Source organism: Anguilla rostrata, chromosome 9, assembly GCF_018555375.3.
Source record: "Anguilla rostrata isolate EN2019 chromosome 9, ASM1855537v3, whole genome shotgun sequence".
NCBI lineage: Eukaryota > Metazoa > Chordata > Actinopteri > Anguilliformes > Anguillidae > Anguilla > Anguilla rostrata.
The window spans coordinates 11,063,591-11,083,230 of NC_057941.1; the positions used below are offsets into that span (position 1 = coordinate 11,063,591).

The 19,640-nt window shown below is 39.7% G+C and overlaps 1 protein-coding gene across 7 annotated transcripts in view; it reads right to left on the reverse strand.

Annotated features, from left to right (window-relative positions):
- Window positions 1-19,640, reverse strand: part of arhgef9a (Cdc42 guanine nucleotide exchange factor (GEF) 9a) — an 87,578-nt gene that overhangs the window by 45,320 nt on the left and 22,618 nt on the right. Inside the window, exon 1 of one of the 7 annotated variants that reach the window (XM_064350360.1) lies at window positions 3,004-3,235. The exons of 3 other annotated variants lie outside the window; for them this stretch is intronic. In XM_064350360.1, coding sequence (XP_064206430.1) covers window positions 3,004-3,024 — 21 coding nt within the window. In that variant the 5' untranslated portion in view covers window positions 3,025-3,235. Of the gene's footprint in view, window positions 1-2,535; window positions 2,636-2,946; window positions 3,236-19,640 lie in introns of those variants that run through there. 3 more of the 7 variants (XM_064350364.1, XM_064350363.1, XM_064350362.1) reach the window with 3 other exon arrangements.

Genomic DNA, 19,640 nt, shown 5'->3' on the forward strand with positions numbered 1-19,640 from the left:
CATAGTCATATCCTATGGAAAATGTAGGGCAGTCTGTTCTGTCCTTGATCATATGTGCTTGCCTTCCAGCCATGTTAAGGGAAAGATATTTAGCACAGAAGACCTTTTGTCTCCTTTCTTAATCTTACTGTTCCGAAATCATTCATATTTCCCCGCACACGGACTGCCTTGCAGTCGCACCGCTGAGCGAGATAGATTAATGAACATGTTACATAATCAGAGGCTATTGAACTGCATCCTCACTGGAGTCTTTTCTAACTGAGAACCGGCGCTCACATGCACATGCCCAAAAGCACAGGAACGCATCACCTAAAATCTTGCATTAAACATTCATTCCTGCTTCATCGGCTTGTTTACACAATAAGAGGCAAAGCATAAATGCACTGTGTTCATAATGCATTATAAACTGTCACATTCCATAGTACCAAAACAGTATGATTGGTTTCTGATTAATAATGTATTATTTCAAGCAACCGTTTGCTGTTTGCCTTAAAAGCACAAAACACACGCATTCAACAATTTATGAGTAGTGCAAACACACTTAGAACATGCAGAACATAAATAAATAATAGACAAGGAGTAATATCTAGGAGTAACCAAACCTAGATATATGGCATGCAACTACAGTAAAATTATATGTATAAATAGATACGATACATGGCCTATATTGGCAATCGGTTCTAACATCTATACATCAAAAGTCTTAATTCAACTCTAAAATAATGCACACAAGTCCAATAGGGACCACATGTACACTATACGAGGTCATTTAACGCTGAACATTTTACTGTGTAAGTAACAAAATTGGCTTCTTTAAATTACAGAAAATGGCGTGGGACCATCATAAATGGATTGATATGCCTTCCCAAAATACACACGGGTGTTCTGCACTTCCACATTGCTTCTGAAATAGCTTATTTGTTACTAAAACTGAATCCATATGCATGCTCCAATATAAAAAAGGCTATTTTTAGTATCACATGCTTCCCCATGTGAAATCATCATCCACATTAATTATGCACACCTCTGTTTTACTATGACAACGTGCACTTCCCGTGCGCAATCCCTAGGAACAGCCATGAGATTTCAATTTGTTCAATTTGACGGGAAATTTTAAGAACTGCGATTAATCACTTCATTCGGTTTACTGCATCGCAAAAAAACGTCACTGGAAAGAAATTCCATTGACCCTACCTTGCAACTGGTACAGGATATACAGAAATAATCTTGCTGCGATGCCTCTCGTATGCAAATGCAATCCTTAAAACAATTGTATGAAGACAACGCTTTAAAAGGGAGGTGGAGTAACAAACGAACGCTAGGCTAAAGTCTCACACAGAAGGCAAGAAACGGGAAATGTATTGTGAATTACAAACACGAGTAACTGCACAGTAAAATGTCCAGTGTTAATTAAACTCTAACAGATAACATTATGGTCCAGAGTGGAACCAAATGTTATCTGTTAGAGTTGAATTAACACTGGACATTTTACTGTGTGCCAGGTCTGACAGAAAAGTACAAAATATGGCCAGATAAATAAAGTGAAAAAGACAAATGGGGTTCCGATAACTATCTTTAAAAGCAGGCTGTTTCAAGTAGTGCTGGCTGTTTCCTATTTTAAAAAAGACAGCTTCAGTCGTAGACAGCCAAAGTAAACTATATGATCACATTTTGGTCAAGCTTTTTACAGTAATTAGAGAAACGACAGGATGCTCAATCTTCCAATTATCTTTAAGGACCAACATTTAAGGAATGTCTCATTATGCTACAGTAAAATGCAAAAACATTTATGTAAAAACATTCTAAAGGAAGAAAGCAATCCTCTACAAATGTAAATAAGATACATGAACCTGCTAATGAGTACCCACTAGTGCATGGATCGTGCCCAGACTACACGGAAACACATATACTACGACGATAGCGGTCTAACCTGAAATGTCCAGATACTTGCATATAGACTATGATAAACATATTCGATATAAAAAGGTGTTTCGTGAAAACAACGAAATAAAAACCGTTATTATAGTTATGTATTCGATGATGTTTCACAATATGGAAAGATGGTAGCATGCGTTATGTTTGCTGTCATCATAAAAAATACAAGCTTATCAATTAGAATGCAGATGCCACACCGTGAGTGTGAATTCGATAAATGTCAGTGAAATCAATAACCCGAACCCTCCGAAATATAATGAGGCTATTATATGGCCAGGATCCGAATCAATTGGCAAGGATAATATCCAATCAAGCCATTACGCCATTAAATAAACTGTGCTGTGTCTAGACAACTTGCAATTCGCACACTCAGAATCGTCCATTGCAAATCTACATAAAATTAATTTACAACACGGAAGGGGGAGAACGATAATGAAAGAAAAGGACTAGATAAAAATAAAAGGTGGATCCTAAATCACAAACTGATCCTAAAATATCTAACCAAGAACAACAACTGCCACCACCAACATCATCAGCTACGCTTACATTCATTCAAAAGACAAGACATGGACAAAATATTTAGGGATAGATATAATATACCAGCGTCATTCATATCACTGTGTAGCCATGTTGGAGCGCCGAGTGTCCCTCGCTCTGTGTGTACGCGCACTCGCTGCCTTCATTCCACAGTATATTTGCTGTATGTAGGCTACCTCAGCGCGGACGGGCAAACAGACGCTCAAGAGTATCTCCATTAACGAGTACCCAAGATGAACATTAAAAGGACGTTCACAAGGACCAGCACCACGATCACTGTAAACACAACCACCGTTTGTACGTCCAAGGTCATGGTGCAATGCAGGAAGCTGTAATATTCAAGATGTTGAGGAGGGAGGTTGTTTTCTGTAGTCAACCTAGGTTCTGTGAAACTCCATGCATCCATTCTAATAATAAAAGGGAAAAAAGACAATAACACCAATAGCCTCTGTTCTTATAAGCTTGTCTTCTTACTCTTTCTTATCGTAGCTCATTTGTAAATCTCGCCAACAGAAGCATCATCATCCTCACCATCATCATCCTCATCATCATCAGAGTCAGTACCGTTAATGTCTCTTCTGGTCAAAACACGACGTCTGACGGCTTCCCTCGCGCGGTAGATACGCTACTGTAGCTATGTAGCACTTTTCTGACGCTGGCGTAAGAGACTGAAAGACTGGTGCTGCTGCAACTCGCAGTATGAAGCAGTGAACGGTATCCAAGGCGGCCCTTCTTGCATGCTAATCAGCAACCAGCAGCAAGGCAGCGAGGGGACATAGCAATCAATCAAATAAAAGAGGGGGAGCCTTTACGGTACGGTGTATATTTAGCCATTTAGTCGAAATCCCAAACCAACTCAAAACCCTTCACTCATAAATCAGACATGGTCGTTACAAAGCGCTGCACGCGTGTTTTGAGCTTATACATCAACACTACATATATTAGCTTCCTAAGACATTCAATAACTTTGTCTTAAACATTGCTGTAAAATATTATTTGTAGTTTATAATAATAATGGACAAACGGCGCCATTTCTTCATTCTCCCTTACTGGTATTAAAGTATGTGGTTGTCAATAACTGTTTTAATACTAACCCTCAACAAGCAAAACTTGATCATCAAATGCAATTATCTGCTACTATCATCTTCCCGAATTCATCTGGAATTCCAGTCACGTTCCGTGAGCCATGCACATTTTCCACTCAAAGCGGAACAAATCAGTACATTTCGCCGTGTACAACTGAACCCTGCCGTTTCATTTTCCCTCTAGTTTTGTTTTTCTCTCTTGTTCTTCAGTCTGTGAACCTGTCACTTCTGCTCCGCCTGAGTTGCGAGGTCCTGCGCTCTGAGTTTTCCTGACACTGCCGCTGCTCTCTATAGTACTGCCTCGGGTCCCACATGCGTAATGAGTGGGGAGCTTTGCGTGTATGTGTGTGTCCAAACGTGACGACCTGAGAACACATAAATGTATTCATGCATGTATTGCGTAAATGTATCTTTAGAAATGTCATATTGATGGAGGTCAAGTACATTAACACACATGCTGAATCATCCTTGCTCTTCTGTCATTTGACTGGGTTAAAACATATTTGTGTATTATGTAATCTGCAATTATGCAATAAACACCCAATATTACTGCCGGTCTACATTGGTGATCCCTCCGTTTGCCTGCTAGCAATAAATCAAGTCCCTGTCACTACAATGCCTGAAGTAGTTTAATCTAAATGTTATTTTCCAAGCGAAGAAACAGTATGCTGGTGTGTATTAAATGTATAATTTAAGTATGCAAAACTGTTAAGTGTACTTATACCTTTCGTACTTAAAAATACATTTAAAATGTAGTTCTTAAAAGTATACTTCCAATTATAATTATAGTGGTATTTTAATGTACTTATGAAAAGTATACTTTATTTTCATCCCTGGATACCATACTACTAATATACTATTTGAAAGTCTACTTTAAAGGCATACTATGCAGGATTTCTTATCTTGCTTTACTCCTGGGTTTACAATCAAATACACCTCCTCCTCCGTTCTCAACTCTACCTATAACCAAGAAGACGAAGCTAATGCACCAACAAAACGACTAGATATTTTGCTCTGGCTAGCAATGTCGGGAGCTTGATAACATTGTATTTCAGAATGTTGGAATCACATCTCTTTCAAAAATACAACAATAGCTCACGCTACACAATCGAACGCGTTTGCGACTTCGCAAAATACAAAATCTTTCACGACAGGGATCCTGAAACTCGGTTGTCTCGCAAATACACGCCAGAGGGGACTGTTTTTTTTCTTGCACTCATTTTGTCAAAAACAGAGGACAAAATGCAAAAAAACATGGAAGAGACAATGGTTGGGGAGAAACGGACACCAAATATTATCTGTTCAGAGAGACCTGGAGGTAAATAAAGCCCAAATAATAGCACAATGAAAATTAAGCTAGCTATCCTGTGCGTGTTCAAACTGTCCTGAGAAGGACGTACTTGTGCTTTCGTTTTTGTTACAAGTTCCTAACAAACATTTATGTATGAGATTATTAGTAGTCCCTGAACCACCCACATGTAACAAGTGAAAATCCAGGCAAAATTTGTTTAGTGTTAGTCCAGAATTAGAATGAGGAATTTCCATAATGAGGCCTTCAGTGTCTGCAGAATGGTCTTACGGTGACACAAGGCTCTTGCCTTTAGGCTAGTACAGAGTGGTGCTCCATTTGCTGAGACACCATCTGCCCTCCTGTGAAAAATCTCACATAGCTCCCAAACTCTGACTAGAGAACATACAAGACTCACGTTTGAACGTGAATACAAATTCTACTAATAAATCATTACAGAGAACGACCATCCAAAAAAAAAACCTATTAGCCTGTTTCTCAAGATTAAATAAAGGGGTTCCTTGAGAAGTTTCACAGTATCCCACTAGGAAACCTTAAGCCTACCCCCCCCCCCCCTTAAAAAAAGAGTAGCCTACATTTTTAGTACACTTTTTGGAAATACAATGCAATAATGAGCAATAGTGACCCAAAGATCTTCTCAATAACTTAAAGAAGAGTGCTATTCACCACCATATGTTAAATAAAAAACTATAGGTTTCCATGAACTATTATAATTATTATATTAGGGAACTGTGCTCAATTGTCCTTCCCTCTGCATATTGTAAGACACTGGCATATTGACATCTGAAATTCTACATGTAAAATTAAAAGCAAAAATTTCAAATTGATCCATAAATATTTATTAAAAAAATGACTTTGGCTGCAAACAGAAGCCATGTGATTTGTTTGTGCAATCTGGATATGCTTTTAAATTTTGAACAGACATACTTTTGGTACATTAAAAAAAAATCCACACTGATTATTAATTTACTTTTTGGCAAAAAAAAAACTATTTATATTTTAAGAATTCTCTTTTTCATTTTCAGTATGGCAGGGCTAATTTATGAAAACGAATGCCGTTGAATGAAGTTTCTATTTGCGTGATTGCGAGATGATTCACATTGCTGACGGGATGCTAAGAATGATATTTATACATGCAGATTAATTTTAATACCATGTTTGCCTTAAAGCACAATCTAGTTTAATAGTGCTATTTTCATATGCTCATTCCCGTATTTCCCTGTCATTTTATTGTGTCTTAAGAAACTCAAAGTATTAGTCTTTTGTACTGCAACCACATGAGAAAAAATGCAACTAAAATTTATACGAGCAGAAAGCTCTCATTTGCATATCATCCTGTACACGATAATTATTTTAAAAAGCTCTGCTGACAACTGAGTCATCAAGAATGGTCATGCGCAAATAAGGCTTAAACCATCACAAGCACCAAATGTACATCAAGCCTCGGCCCTCAGACAGGAACTCCCTATTAGCATAGGTTTCATGCGAGCTTGACTGATGACTTTATATGGCTTCAAACAGAATGCACAATTATTGATTCTCTGTCTTCGGAGCAAAATAAGAACCGCAAGCCATTTCCCTGCTCTATTAATTAATAAATCAAACTACTGCCATTATATCCAGCAAATGCAACAACAGTTTGGTTAGCTGAATTTGTTAAGAATCCAAAGCTACTGATTTTGTAGCACATTTATTTAGCTGGGGGAAATAAATCTAAGTAAAATCTCTATTATACCTATGCTTGTATTTTCCACAATGGTGGTCAATAAATGTGAATTAGGTGCTTTCATTGCGAATGAATGTTTCTGTGAAAAAAATAAAAATTTGATGATAATGTGGAATGAAAGAAACCAAATTCAATCTGTTTTTTTCCAGTCTTACCATGGTACCATGGAAACAATATAGGTAGCTTACATTAGAGAATTATCAAATCAGAGCTATGTACTGTTGAAAAATATTCTATTCTGGTTTTGTACAAGGAAACCCACACACCTTATTTAAGATGAGATGCTAATTTCAGAAGAAGATTGGTAACTAATTGTTTTTTAAATATAAATGAATGAATCATGCTCTTATGAACCACTGAAATAAAACAAGTACATAGTTTATTTGCATGTACCTGAGGTACCAAGCTGAAGCTGTTTCAACATCTTGAAAAACCTGGGAAAGAAAATGAGTGTTGGGCTAAAAATGGAACAGTGGAGTGGTTCCATTTCATTCATCTCACACAAGGGTCAGTCTCCAAGATACTCAGATCCTCAATTATATCTTTCTTATAAATGACACTGCTTCGCATAATACCCAGTGCACCTTGGATTAAATTTTTAAAATGTATTTCTTGATATTGGATAGTCCGGTACACGCTTTTCTACAACTAACTCCATTGGGTATGTCCAACCATGCTTAGCTCCACCAAAAGTAAATTTATCTGATCAGTAACATAGTCCTGCATAAGAATGTGAACGAAACACACTTCTGATAACTAGCTGTCTGAAACGGGCAATTACAGACAGATCGCTTTTGTAACCGTTTGATGTCGGATATCGCCAATAAAAAACGACACTACTTGAATCAGTGAAGATGACAAGATTCGAAGGTTTAAAAGGAAAAACAAGCGTTGCTATATGTTTTTCCATAATGATTGTGTGCTTCTTTGCTCCCTGCACAGATTAACACATACTAACCCAATCTTCAATGAAGTGGCAAGTTATTGTTACGTAAGACTGAGTAGTTAGTGCTGTCCGCACATAGATGGTTATCACAACATTGTCGGACTTGGATAGAATGGTAGGATGAAAAGTGCATTTCCATTAATATAAAACTGCACGTCAAAGGGGAGGACAGATACTTAGTCTTTTTCTTCCTTGTTATTATTTTTTTCTAAACTGCCTTTTTATGTTAATATATAATAATTGCTTAAGAATTTTCTATTTCAGTCTTCAACCTTCACATTATATGAGACACTTCAATATGGAACAACTTGCATTCTTTACAACACACCATCTATACAGCTGGATGAAATACTTCAGAAATTCAGGTTAAGTTCCAGTTCCCTAACCATTATGCCACACTACCATTTTCACAAAGAAGTGCTCACCCCTGAGAAGCAAAATTAGCACACAGGAATGACTGAACGTCCAACAGAAAATTGGGCTGGACCTATATACAGTTTGCCAATAGATGGCAGTGTTACAAAAAGAGCATTTGTTTTCATTTACACCTAGGAAGACCAGAAATGATGCTGAATACATCTGAAAGTACATCTAAGACATTCATCACAATGTAATAATTGTTCACTCACAGGCTTTCTCCAGTTGGTCAATGCCTAATGGGTTAGCCTTCACACGCACACACACCAAGGGGCTGTTGGATCAATTTTTGTTCCTGTGAAATACTAAAAATGAGCATGGCACATGACACAAAAAGTCCCAGTTCCAATCCTATTCAGCTGTGAGCACTACCTCCATAAGACATTTGTAAAATAATCATAATTATAATTATAATAATCACCCTACTAAACCAAAACATGGATATTAAAGTTTCAAATTCTTTTAATCATCTCCCACTGCTATTGCACAGCCCCAAACCCATTTTCATTTACGTAACTTAATCCCAAATTGACACAAATCTCTTGACTTTTCCCACACTGTTTATTTCAACACCCACATATGGCTCTATTTCATACTGAATAAAATGACAATAGTCCAGTTGCTAGGTTTCCAGTTCATGGTAGATGAGACAAGTTGACAAAAAGTTTGTTTCCACTGTGTAATACATTATGAAAATTAACAGTATGGAACAGGCCTTAGAAACAGCCAACAGATTTCCCATCAGACACCATGTTGACATAGCTCATCTATTAAGTGCGTTTGATCAGATACTGTCCAATAAAATGGAAAAATCCAAAGCAGAGGACAGAGACAACTTTTGTTCTGAACTGCTCTATAAAGTACAGTATATTAAACGTTCCTAGATAAATTATCAGTTTTTTGTGCAAGCATCATGATAATCCTGTGCAAAATCTGCTGATGGATGTGTGACAGGTAGAAAGCATGTTTCCAATTTATGAAAATGAATATATGAATTCACAATTTCCAAAAGGACAAGGGACTGATAGGAAGCCTATTGAAGAATGCTAAAAGCAGCAAAGCTATTGGAGTGTTTTAAAAATGGCAAACCTCTGCAAGTTCACCAGGTGACGGCTGTTCTAAAACATCTCAGTCCAGACAGCTGGGGCCTACTTCTCCAGGTGAAGGAGAACCATAAGACAGTGACTGTTTCAAAGAAACAATGAGACAGGGTGACTATTTCTGTTAGAGATCCAGCTTTCACACAGTTCCTTCTTTCTGACTGCCACCTTTTTCTGTGGTAGCACTGGGCAGTGAACAGAAAGCCGTACGTCTCTGCGCATTCCAACAGCCCTGGAGTTCAGCCAGGTTCTAATTGTCCCAGGAGGCTTTGGCTAAGAAAAGATTACAAGGCTGTTACTCCCTCACTGTAAATGAGTCCCTATTTGCAGCCCAAGCTTTGGTAATGGGAGGTGAGGGCTTCTCCACCCATTTCCTCTCTGCATAGCATCGTCCCCGAATTTTTCTTTTGTTCCAGTTTTGTCTTCTCCTTGGCCACTCTGGCTTCCCACTTCCTGTGTGAGAGGTCAGAGGTCATGAAGCCTGTTTGAAATAGCTAAACATAGCATGCGGAACGCTTCCTGGATGCAATACTCTGCTATTGTCCAAGAATGCTGTTTATCCCACTATTCCTTTTGCTTCTCCATTTATGTTTTACAATTTCACAGAATTATGTTCATGGTGGCAGTTTGAATCAAAGTGTATTCTCTGTGTCCACACCATTTGAATAAGCTTAATGTCACGCACTATATGAATTTGTGAATAATATATTATGTTGAACAATTAATGGGGGATCAACTGCCAAGGGAAAAAAAAACAGTTTCCAAAAATGCCACATTCTGTCTACTTTTTATAGCCTACTTGTAGGGTGACTAAAGCACTGCCTTAATGTCAGTGATGACAGTACTCATATTTATTTGATGGCTGCAGGTGATGATTTTCATTAATGTGGCACGGGGCTTGAAAGTTTACAGTGTATATAACATTCAGTTCAGCTTTAATTTATGCACACAGCAAAATGTTCAGACAGAAAAATGTCTTGGAAATGTTAAATGGTTAAATGGGCAGACACTGTGTTGGTGCACATCTTAGTTCTTATAGTGTGATGAAAATCATGACTGAGGGTAGGCCGGACATTTTGCAGTTTTGTGAGATTTAAAACTGAAACCAAAAACATCTCAAAATGGACATCCTCCAAATCCATCTGATGAGACTGCCTGTGTCTTTCCAGCGCATTAAGGAGATCTGTTTCTTTCATTCAGCGCTGACTTTGATGTTGAGACATAATTAGCTTGATTGGTAATTATATAATGCCACATGGATACAAGAATCTGTGTGCACTTGCCACCATGATACCTCACTGCCTCTCAATATAGCACCTGCCATAGATACTGTATCTAAAGGGAACTGTCTGCCACATTGTACAACTAAATCAGAAATGATAAAGGAACAGAGAAGTATAATCTCCATCCCCCTCTCCCACTCTTCCTCTCTAGGTACAGCATATTGAGGATGGTGTATTTGGGTCTCACTTTGGTAAAAAATACAGCTGTGCTAATGATGGCTCATTCTGGAGTTCAATAACCTGCCTATCGGCATATTTGGACATATGCCTAGTGCTGTATAAGTCACCATTAATATTTTTTGCTCTTTGAGAAATAATACGGAGATATTCAGAAGCCTACTGCTCATTATCCAAGCTATATAACTTCAATCCAAGTGTACCTGGACAAGGATCCCATTCCCATGTGCTACTATTCATTCGCAACTTTGATTGTAAACAGCTATACGCTACTGTCCATTGTTCAATCTAAAATAGCTTGTGGTCCTTGGATTTTTGGTGGGTGTAGTTAAATTTTTGCTGGTGCTCTTAACTTTTGGAGTTTGGGAGCACCAGTGCCAGTACGTAAAAAAGTTAATTTTGAGCACCGATGAAACAGAATCACTGACTGAACCCTTCCTGTTTCCTTGATATATACAATAGATTCTCATATACTTACGAACAACTACTGCCATTAATTACACTAATTACACTTCTGCAAGACTCGCTGCAATGACAAAGATACTATGACAAATCCCCACATATAATGAGACAGAAAACTATTCAACCACCAAGTTACTTTCAGTTGCACTGCATAGAGCAAAATGTAACTGGACAGACTACAAATGCAATGATGAGATTCGATACCTATTTGGGGAGGAAATTATTCATAGAGGCATCAACTTCAGCAGGTCGATGCATATCCAGTGTTTGTAGTCTCAAATGTCATATTGTCTAGATGAAAGCCAGAAAATGTTAGAGTTGAATTGATATGAGGCAGGTGCCAAAGCTTCAGCTTGACTCTAAAGGTGACCTTTTTATTCATTTATTTCCTTCTTTCTGTCAGTGTGCATTAACATTCAGAATATAGCAGTAGAAGACATGCACTTGTATACTAATCAGAACTGACTTGCAGTATGATTTTTTATTTTTTGAGCAGGTGCATGTGTTGCTAAGTATGACGTGTCGTTAGATTAAGGACATTCCTGATGACTCAATTTCAGAATATTTAGAAAAATATTATTGGCAGGGACTTGATGATAGAATCCCTCGAAATGGCAGGTCGTCCCCAGATGAGGAACAAGCACAGTGCAGCATTAGCTCTAAAAGAGAGACATCCTGCCATAGCTCTTAGTCACCAGTCATCAGAAAATCATGATTAATGCACTCATGTAGAAAATAAGAATCTGTCCAGCACTTGAAGTTCAAGTTCTGCACTAGCTGTCTCTTGGAGCTACACACTCCCCTTTCCCATTAAGAATCACTGCACTTCAGTCCCTGATCTTTGCACTGGTGTTTTATTAATTTCCGTATTTATTTATTATATATTTATCCAGGTGAGTCCCAATAAGATATACATTTTCTTTAGAGATCCCTGGCCAAGAGCTTACACAGTTGGTACTGTAAGTAACTCTGAATAAAAGTGTCTGTTAAATGGCAGTTTTGAAGTCTTGTCTTTTTTTCAAGACATTTTCTCCAGGATTCTTTTTTTTCAGAAAGAATGGCCAGCCCGGCTTCTGTTTCTATTTAGTGGTTAGCTTTTAAAAACCCTGACATTGCTACTCAGGTTATCGACTATTATACATTTATTATTACACAAATATGTACAAATATATTCAGTTATTATACCAGTAATACTACAGTCTGCATATTGTGAGTATTTACTATGGAATTATAAAAGGTGTAGGGTTTGTAAATATGACTTGTTTGGCTGGATGTACATTATGAATGAAAGGGCCTGGTGTAGTCAACAAAATGCTTTCTTCACAGTTCATTTTGAAACACAAACTGATTTTGTCAAGAAAACACAATTAATTCCACGCTCCTGCCAGCCATGCTGTTTTCACAGAACCAAATTTTCTTTTGCAGGCACACTGTGATATGCAGTCAATTCAAAGTGTGCACTTAATACACCTGCAAACACTCTGCCTGCCAGCCCTGCTTTTCACAATGAAGCTCACCAGGTGAGCTGGACAGTTATTGCATCAGTGATGTTAACCTAGTAGGTCGGTGCACCTGTGTGAGGGGGCAATCCTGCAGACTCAATCTCCTCCTCTTGGCTGATGGTACAGCCATTACATTACAGGCATTTAGCAGACGCTCTTATCCAGAGTGACTTACACTACGTTTAAAAAAAAAAAAAAAAAATTTAACATGCATCCAAGTACAGTATACCGCTGGATGTATACTGAAGCAATGCAGGTTAAGTGCCTTGCTTAAGGGTACAACAGCAGTGTCCTACTGGGGAATCGAACCTGCGACCTTTAGGTTACAAGACCGACTCCTTACCCATTATACTAAACTGCCGCCCAGCCAGATACACGTGAGCACACAGACCGACCGGGCACGGTCGGAGTTGGCCCGCGTTCCACTAAAAAGAGCACGGGTGCATGCATGCTAAACACCAGCGACGTAGCGGGATGAGCCTACCCAGCTGTCCCAGAGTTACAGCACTTTCAGCTGCCACCTAATAATCTGGCATGCAACAGCTATTCCTGTGGAATGATAACTCTTCATATTTAATGTTTCGCCTGAAGTTAAAAATAAATTGCAAAACATCCATCTTCCAGATGCATCTTTTTTTTCCGGCAAATCATTTCTTTCCATAAAAAGCAACACTGAGTATCTCAGAAGATGAGAAGCATACCTGGGCTGTGTGAATAGAAAGCTCTTAACAAGTAGTCATAAATAATGTTACTAGTAGAGAAATCAAAAATATCATACAGCACCATTCACTTATAAGAGAATAAATAATGTATCCTATAGATGGCAATGCTTTTTCTAGGTTTTATGCTACAGAGGGAAGAACTTCTAGCCATAAACTAAAAATAGAAATAGACTGAATATCTTCAGCACATATCACACTATACCATCTTCCGACCACTGTGGCTTTTAATGTCACTGTATACACACTCAGATAAAGGCATTGTGGTTTTAGTGTTATGTCCATCACTGATACTCTTCATGCAATAATTATAATTGTGTGCATATCATAAATTAGGGGTGCCACACTTTTCTGCCTTGCAATCTACTTTTCTAAATCTAACTATTTTTTTAAAGTAAATCAATTTTTATTAAGTGATCTACCAACCAGTATAATGGCAATATTGGTTCGCATTGGGTTGGGTGGAGGGGATTGGCAGAACCAACATTAGTCATTGACAAGCGATTTCCTAACAACCTACCGGTAAATTTCTCCCATCAATTACTCAGACCGGACATTACAAACCGATAGCTTGCTTACCAAACTAGCATAGATAAATAGCAAACTGACTGTAGCTTTTCACTGTCGTATCTACACTCAAAGTTAGAGCAACTAGCTTAACTACATTTTCCAGTAGCCTACTGTGTGGAGTTTAACTATTTCCAAAGTCAAGCATAATTGTACCTGTATTGGCATAAAAGTAAAATCATCAGACCAATGCCTTATGTGGGCAAATAAAAATATTAGTTTTAGATTTACACAATTATCCGTGAGATACTGAAAGAAAAATTCTGCACCTAAAATGGACTAGATTTATTGTCTCCATCACAACTGTTCTTCCCCAACAGAGGCATCACCACCATGAAACCATCACCATGTCATAACGCCAAGAAGGTTATGCAATGACCTCCATCCGTCCGTTTGTCCGTCCATCCATGACAGGCATATTTGAAAAATGGCCAGATTGCCATGAAATTTGCTGCCAACATTTCATGTTCCCAAGAGGAAGAAACCCATTCATTTTGGTTACCCAATTTTGGTTACCCCTTTCCTCCAGTGCCACCATCAGGTAACGGAGGAGAGTCCGTTGTGAATTGAGAGGTCTGCACTCAACCGAGTGCATTCACTCCCATTTTAAATTGAAATTACCGCTTAAAATACCTTCTGAAACAATAAGCTGTAAAGCACTGGCTACATTCTAGTGGTAACCTTTCAATTTTCTTATTGGTTTCAAATTCTGGGGTTTTTCATTTTAAAAGGACTCTGCTAAGTGTAACATTTTCATGTCTCACACAATATTAGGTTCAGAATTTAATGATATTGTGCAAAGATTTTATACAGGAGCATTTTCTTCTTAGAATTATGAGCACCCTGCTGCTCACTGGACGAGAGATCTTTGAGTAAAGCGCTGAAACTCTGATCAGTAATTAATGATGTAATCAACAGAATGGCTTTTATCATCGGTGCGCAGGTGAAAGCGGGCAGGAACCGCAAGTCATTAAAATAGGGGAAAAACCCCCCTGGCAGACTCAAACAGCGCTCCTGCAGCAAGAGGCTGACACACTTCACGCAGGGGTTTATTTTTAGACCTTTCTGCGCTGGGGAAGATGAGAGGATCCAGCTGCCTGCGCCGTGCGTCACCTCCATTTTCAGAACAGAGGGGAAGGAGCTCTCCGAGTCTTAAAAAGATCTCTCACTCTCCGGAGTATTAAATATGGATTTGGCTGTCACCGGACTGAAATGGCCACTGTACGAAAGCCCGCCCACTCGTGTCTCAACTTGAGTTTCGGCCATTTTTTTTCCCCCAAACGCAACCCTACCTTTCTCCCAGAAACTAAAATATGAACCGGCCTCTGCACTGCACGCATTTCCCTGCGTGACCCTCAGAGGGCACTTTACTTGAGTTTCAGTGTCGTGTATAGAACCGTGCGAGTGTGTGTGCGCGTGTGTGCGTATTATGTGTCATTGTGGATGTGAGTGTGCAGGCATATCATCTGTTATTGTATGTGTGTGTGTGCGGATCATGTTTCACTGTCTGTGTGCATGTGCATGCGTGTGCATGCATGTGAGTGTATGTGTGTGCATGTGTGTCCATAGGAATGTTTGTGGACATATCATACGTTACTGCGTGTATGTGTCCGTATCATGTGTTAGCATGCATCTGCAACAGTTATACCAGTGAACAGTGTACAGCTCTATGGTAATACAGCAGTGGACTGAATGTTTGGTAGAAAGCAGAATTCCCATCAGTGCGTCGTGACTGAATTCTCACTGTGGACGCGTCACACGTTGCAGCAGCACTGCATCACTCTCCTCTGACAGTATCTCTATTATCTTTACAAGCGTTTCTTGCCCAAAGTTAATAGCGGATGGATGCAGAATGGTGGAGCAGCAGCGGATAGTTTTCATTACGGAATAGCAGGTCCTGACCTGTGAACAGTCCTTGACCGGATTAGTCCTTCAGCTTCATAGACTTTCAGCAGATATGCTACACTAAAAATATATCCTTAAAATTCTTAAACATTAATTCTTGAAACAATTCTGAAATTAATGACTGGAATGAATAAATAAAAAAATAAAGACTTGCTATGATACTAAAGATCCGCTGTGATATTTTTAGGTCACTTGATAAGAGGCTCATAAACCTTCAGTATTGCTTTCATGAAGCATCCATTATCAACCTATCATCCAATAGCCATCAGTCTGTTAGCAGTTCATTTAAAGAAATTAAACGTAACCACTTGAGAAATTATGCAGGATTAGTCCATGAGAAATTTGTATTATTCCTCCTTTTAAATGGACTTTATTTCTAATGGACTTTTGTACGAATTAGACCAGAATAGTATATTTACCTGGAGTATGCGAACAGGTGAAACATTAATATTCATGGGACTCTTTAATATTTATAGGACTTATGGTGCTGCAAAATCTCTACTTCCATCTTCTCAATAATTGCCCATGTAAAACATTTCCTCACAGAGTGAAGCACTATGACCTTTCAGCCATTTTAAAGGTTAACTCACTACATGCATTAGTGAGATGAACCATAAGTCATGAGTTCATCTGTGCCCAAAAGAGCCCTTGGCTCTGTTTATCAACTTTTGATTCACCGGAATTTTATCATTGAGAAATGGTACAGTCTTACTGGCTTTCCTGTCAGGTAAATCTCGTATAAAAAGGCTGCAGCGTGGTATTCTTCCATGTGTTTGGGGATCATTTTGGTTGTCACAACAAATCAAATTTCAGAATCACACGACTGAATCACATAGGCCTACTTTCCAAAAAGGATCTTAGTCTGAAAAGGAGCACGAAACCATCATGCATATATGCCTGTTTTCAAGTCTAAGCAGCAAGAAGAACTCTGAGGTGTGCACACTGTGAAAAGTGTAACAGCACTCTGGGGTGTGCTCGTTGTGAAAAGTGCAACAGCACTCTGGGGTGTGCACGTTGTGAAAAGTGCAACACCACTCTGGGGTGTGCACGCTGCATGACTGTACACTGCTACAAGAGCAGGTCGACAAGCAGAAAATGAGTCTTTGGCCCAGGGCTGGCTCTCGCAGCCACATACACTTGTCAGATCTCTGAGCTGAATGACTAATTCCGGATTCTTCCCGCGACCCCGGCCGGGCCCGGACCGGGGCGTACAAATGTCACCCGCACCAGGGGTCAAAGCAGCAGATGTGCTCTCTGAATCAGGTCCCCGGAGCACGCGGCGCCCGCATCTCTCCGACAGACGCCCCACGGCGCCTTCCGGCGCCGACATTTAAACAGCTCCCTCAAAGACGCCGCGAGGAGAAGCCGAGGATGTTCACCCCCGCGCGCCGAGCGGGTTTCTCTATCGGCGGGGGGAAAGCCCGACCAACGCGTGCCGCAGCGGTACAGCGGTCTCAGCGGCCGGACAGAAAAAACCGAACCGATTTCCTTCTTTAAAAAAGGGAAAGAAAGGCAGGTAGCGCGGTGCACGCGCAGCGCTAAGAATAGAATGCGTCGTGACAACTCCGAGTTTGTGGGAATAAAGCTGTGCGTATGGAAGCTGCAGCTGGGGGAGGCGTTTTAATGCACTGCGGTGTGGACTCAGGGGCAGAGACTCGGGGAAGACCCCATAGATCTTCTTTTTTTAAAATTATCAAACCAGAGTTTTTATTTTGACTTGAGAAAATATGATTTTATGTTGCGCAGTATCAAAACAGAAACAAAACCCAGAACCTCAGGGCGAAGTCTGTGACAGAGTAGGACCTGCTAGACACAAAATGGCAACGGGGTCCAAGTTCATGTCCCAGTTACATTTAATTAGGGAGTAACTTGAACCTTTCTGCCATAGTGGATATGAGAAAGGGGCATGGATAGGTAGAATAAGGCGCATGTATCCACAGGCAATAGGATGTATACCCTGACACGTGTAAATATGACTTCTTTTCTCTGTTCCTTAGTCAGCAGGACTCACTGTATGAGAAATCACATCCGGCCCCCAATTCAAGAATCATGTTTTTCTGTAAACATGAAACAACAGAGAATAGCAGTGTGTTCCAAGACTGAATCGATGAAGCTTTGGCACAGAATATCAGCATGGGATCGCAGAACTGGCACACGCCTACTCAAAAACTACACACTAAAGTCCTTTACGCAGGAGCAGCTGAGGGAGTCTCCAGTCCACCCAGAACAGATATGACATCACAAATGACGCAAATAAGCTCTTGAGGTATCCTTTCAAATTCCATTATGTAATCTTCCCAGCATGCAGCTCCAGCAGACCTGTTTCCAACCATAATCTGTTTATTTTGTATCCCACACTAACACATGCAGTCACTCATAAAAGCATATAGTCTCTGTGACATTTCTTAAACATTTCTTAAATTCGGTTCTATTTTTGACCCCTGCTTTATTTAAATGACAGCCCGTTATATATATTTTTCTCTCTGTCTAATCAATTTACCCTCCTCCCAAGTGGAACCTTTTTTTAATGAAAATGATAACTGATAGCCTGTGTAAAATTTACACTGTAAATGAACAACATGAAGAACATCCAAACAGACAAAAAATGGGGGAAGATTCTGTTTTATAATGAAGATGCCACATGAATGTTCTCAGCATTTTTTGAACTTTAAAATTTGGAAAATGCTTGTGCTCTACACTGTTTAGTTTACATTGTGGCCACCCATACCTTATCAGATATGAGGCTGAAGAAAGAAAAAAACTGTAAATTAGCACAGCAAACATTATATCCTGCAGCTATAACTGCATTAACATGAAAATTGAAGGTGAAAATTGTAACATAAGAGACAGGCATAAAACTACCGCCACTTAAAGTCACTGGTGTTTACTGTTGTAGATGCTCAAAGAGTCATTATAAAACCTGCACTATGCTCTTTTAACTCATTGCGGTTATTAAAGACCCGATGGCATTTTTAAAGAGTAGTGATGTTAATCTCAGTGACATTCAGAATGTTAAATGCAAAAATGCTTTCTTTATTTGAAAAATGCCATGTGAAAATGACTCTTGCCCTACTTCCCAGTGAACTGAATAATGGTAATGAAAAAGGGAAAAAAAGGTAGTGAAAAACTAAATATGAAAGCATGCAGCCGACAGCTACAATGCACATCATTTGCCATGGCTGCATTTTGGCAAACACGATCCAACATCTGTCCGAAGATTTCTCTATTCATACTTCTAGGAGAAATTAAGTATACAAATTCCATAAATTCAAAAATGCTTTCTTGATGCCCTGCCTCTCATGGAAACAGTGACAGCCAATCACAGTCCATCAGTGATACCACAAACTGGAAAAAACCACAAATCACAGCACCTCACCAAGCTGAACGTTTGTGATAATTCTTTTAGCACTGCTAGTTCAACTGCGCAGGCCACACTTGAGCACTTGAGCAGTGCAGAGCAGCGAGGTCCGCCCGCCCTGTAACGTGATCGGAGACCAGTTGCAACCGGAACCTCCTATCGACAGGTCGGTTGTACGCGGCTATTAGCGTATCGCACCTTCACAACCGCCGCCGGCACCCGTCAGTGGCCACGCAAAACTTGGACTCATTTCCAGGCGGGACTTGGCTCCACAGCGGGTGGGTTCACCTGAGGTGTTCTGACGCCATCTCTTTCTGTTGCGTCGGCTAACGTTGCCAAAACGCTGGCTGCTTGCGCGCTTTCATCCCAGTGTAGCTTCCTGCTTGTGACCTATTATGTTTAATCTCTCTCACATCCTACGCAGGACTGCATTTACTTCCTTTTGTACACCGCTGTGGACGTCTTACGCCAAGCAGCGATTTGCACAGCAGAAGAAATCGCTTTATCCCAGCCGAGGCGACTTTGTGTGCTGTACTGCATGCAGTACTTTCAGTGTATAAGCGCAATGTGTACAACGACAAAGAAAACACATTTTGTGACTCCTGATCTAAA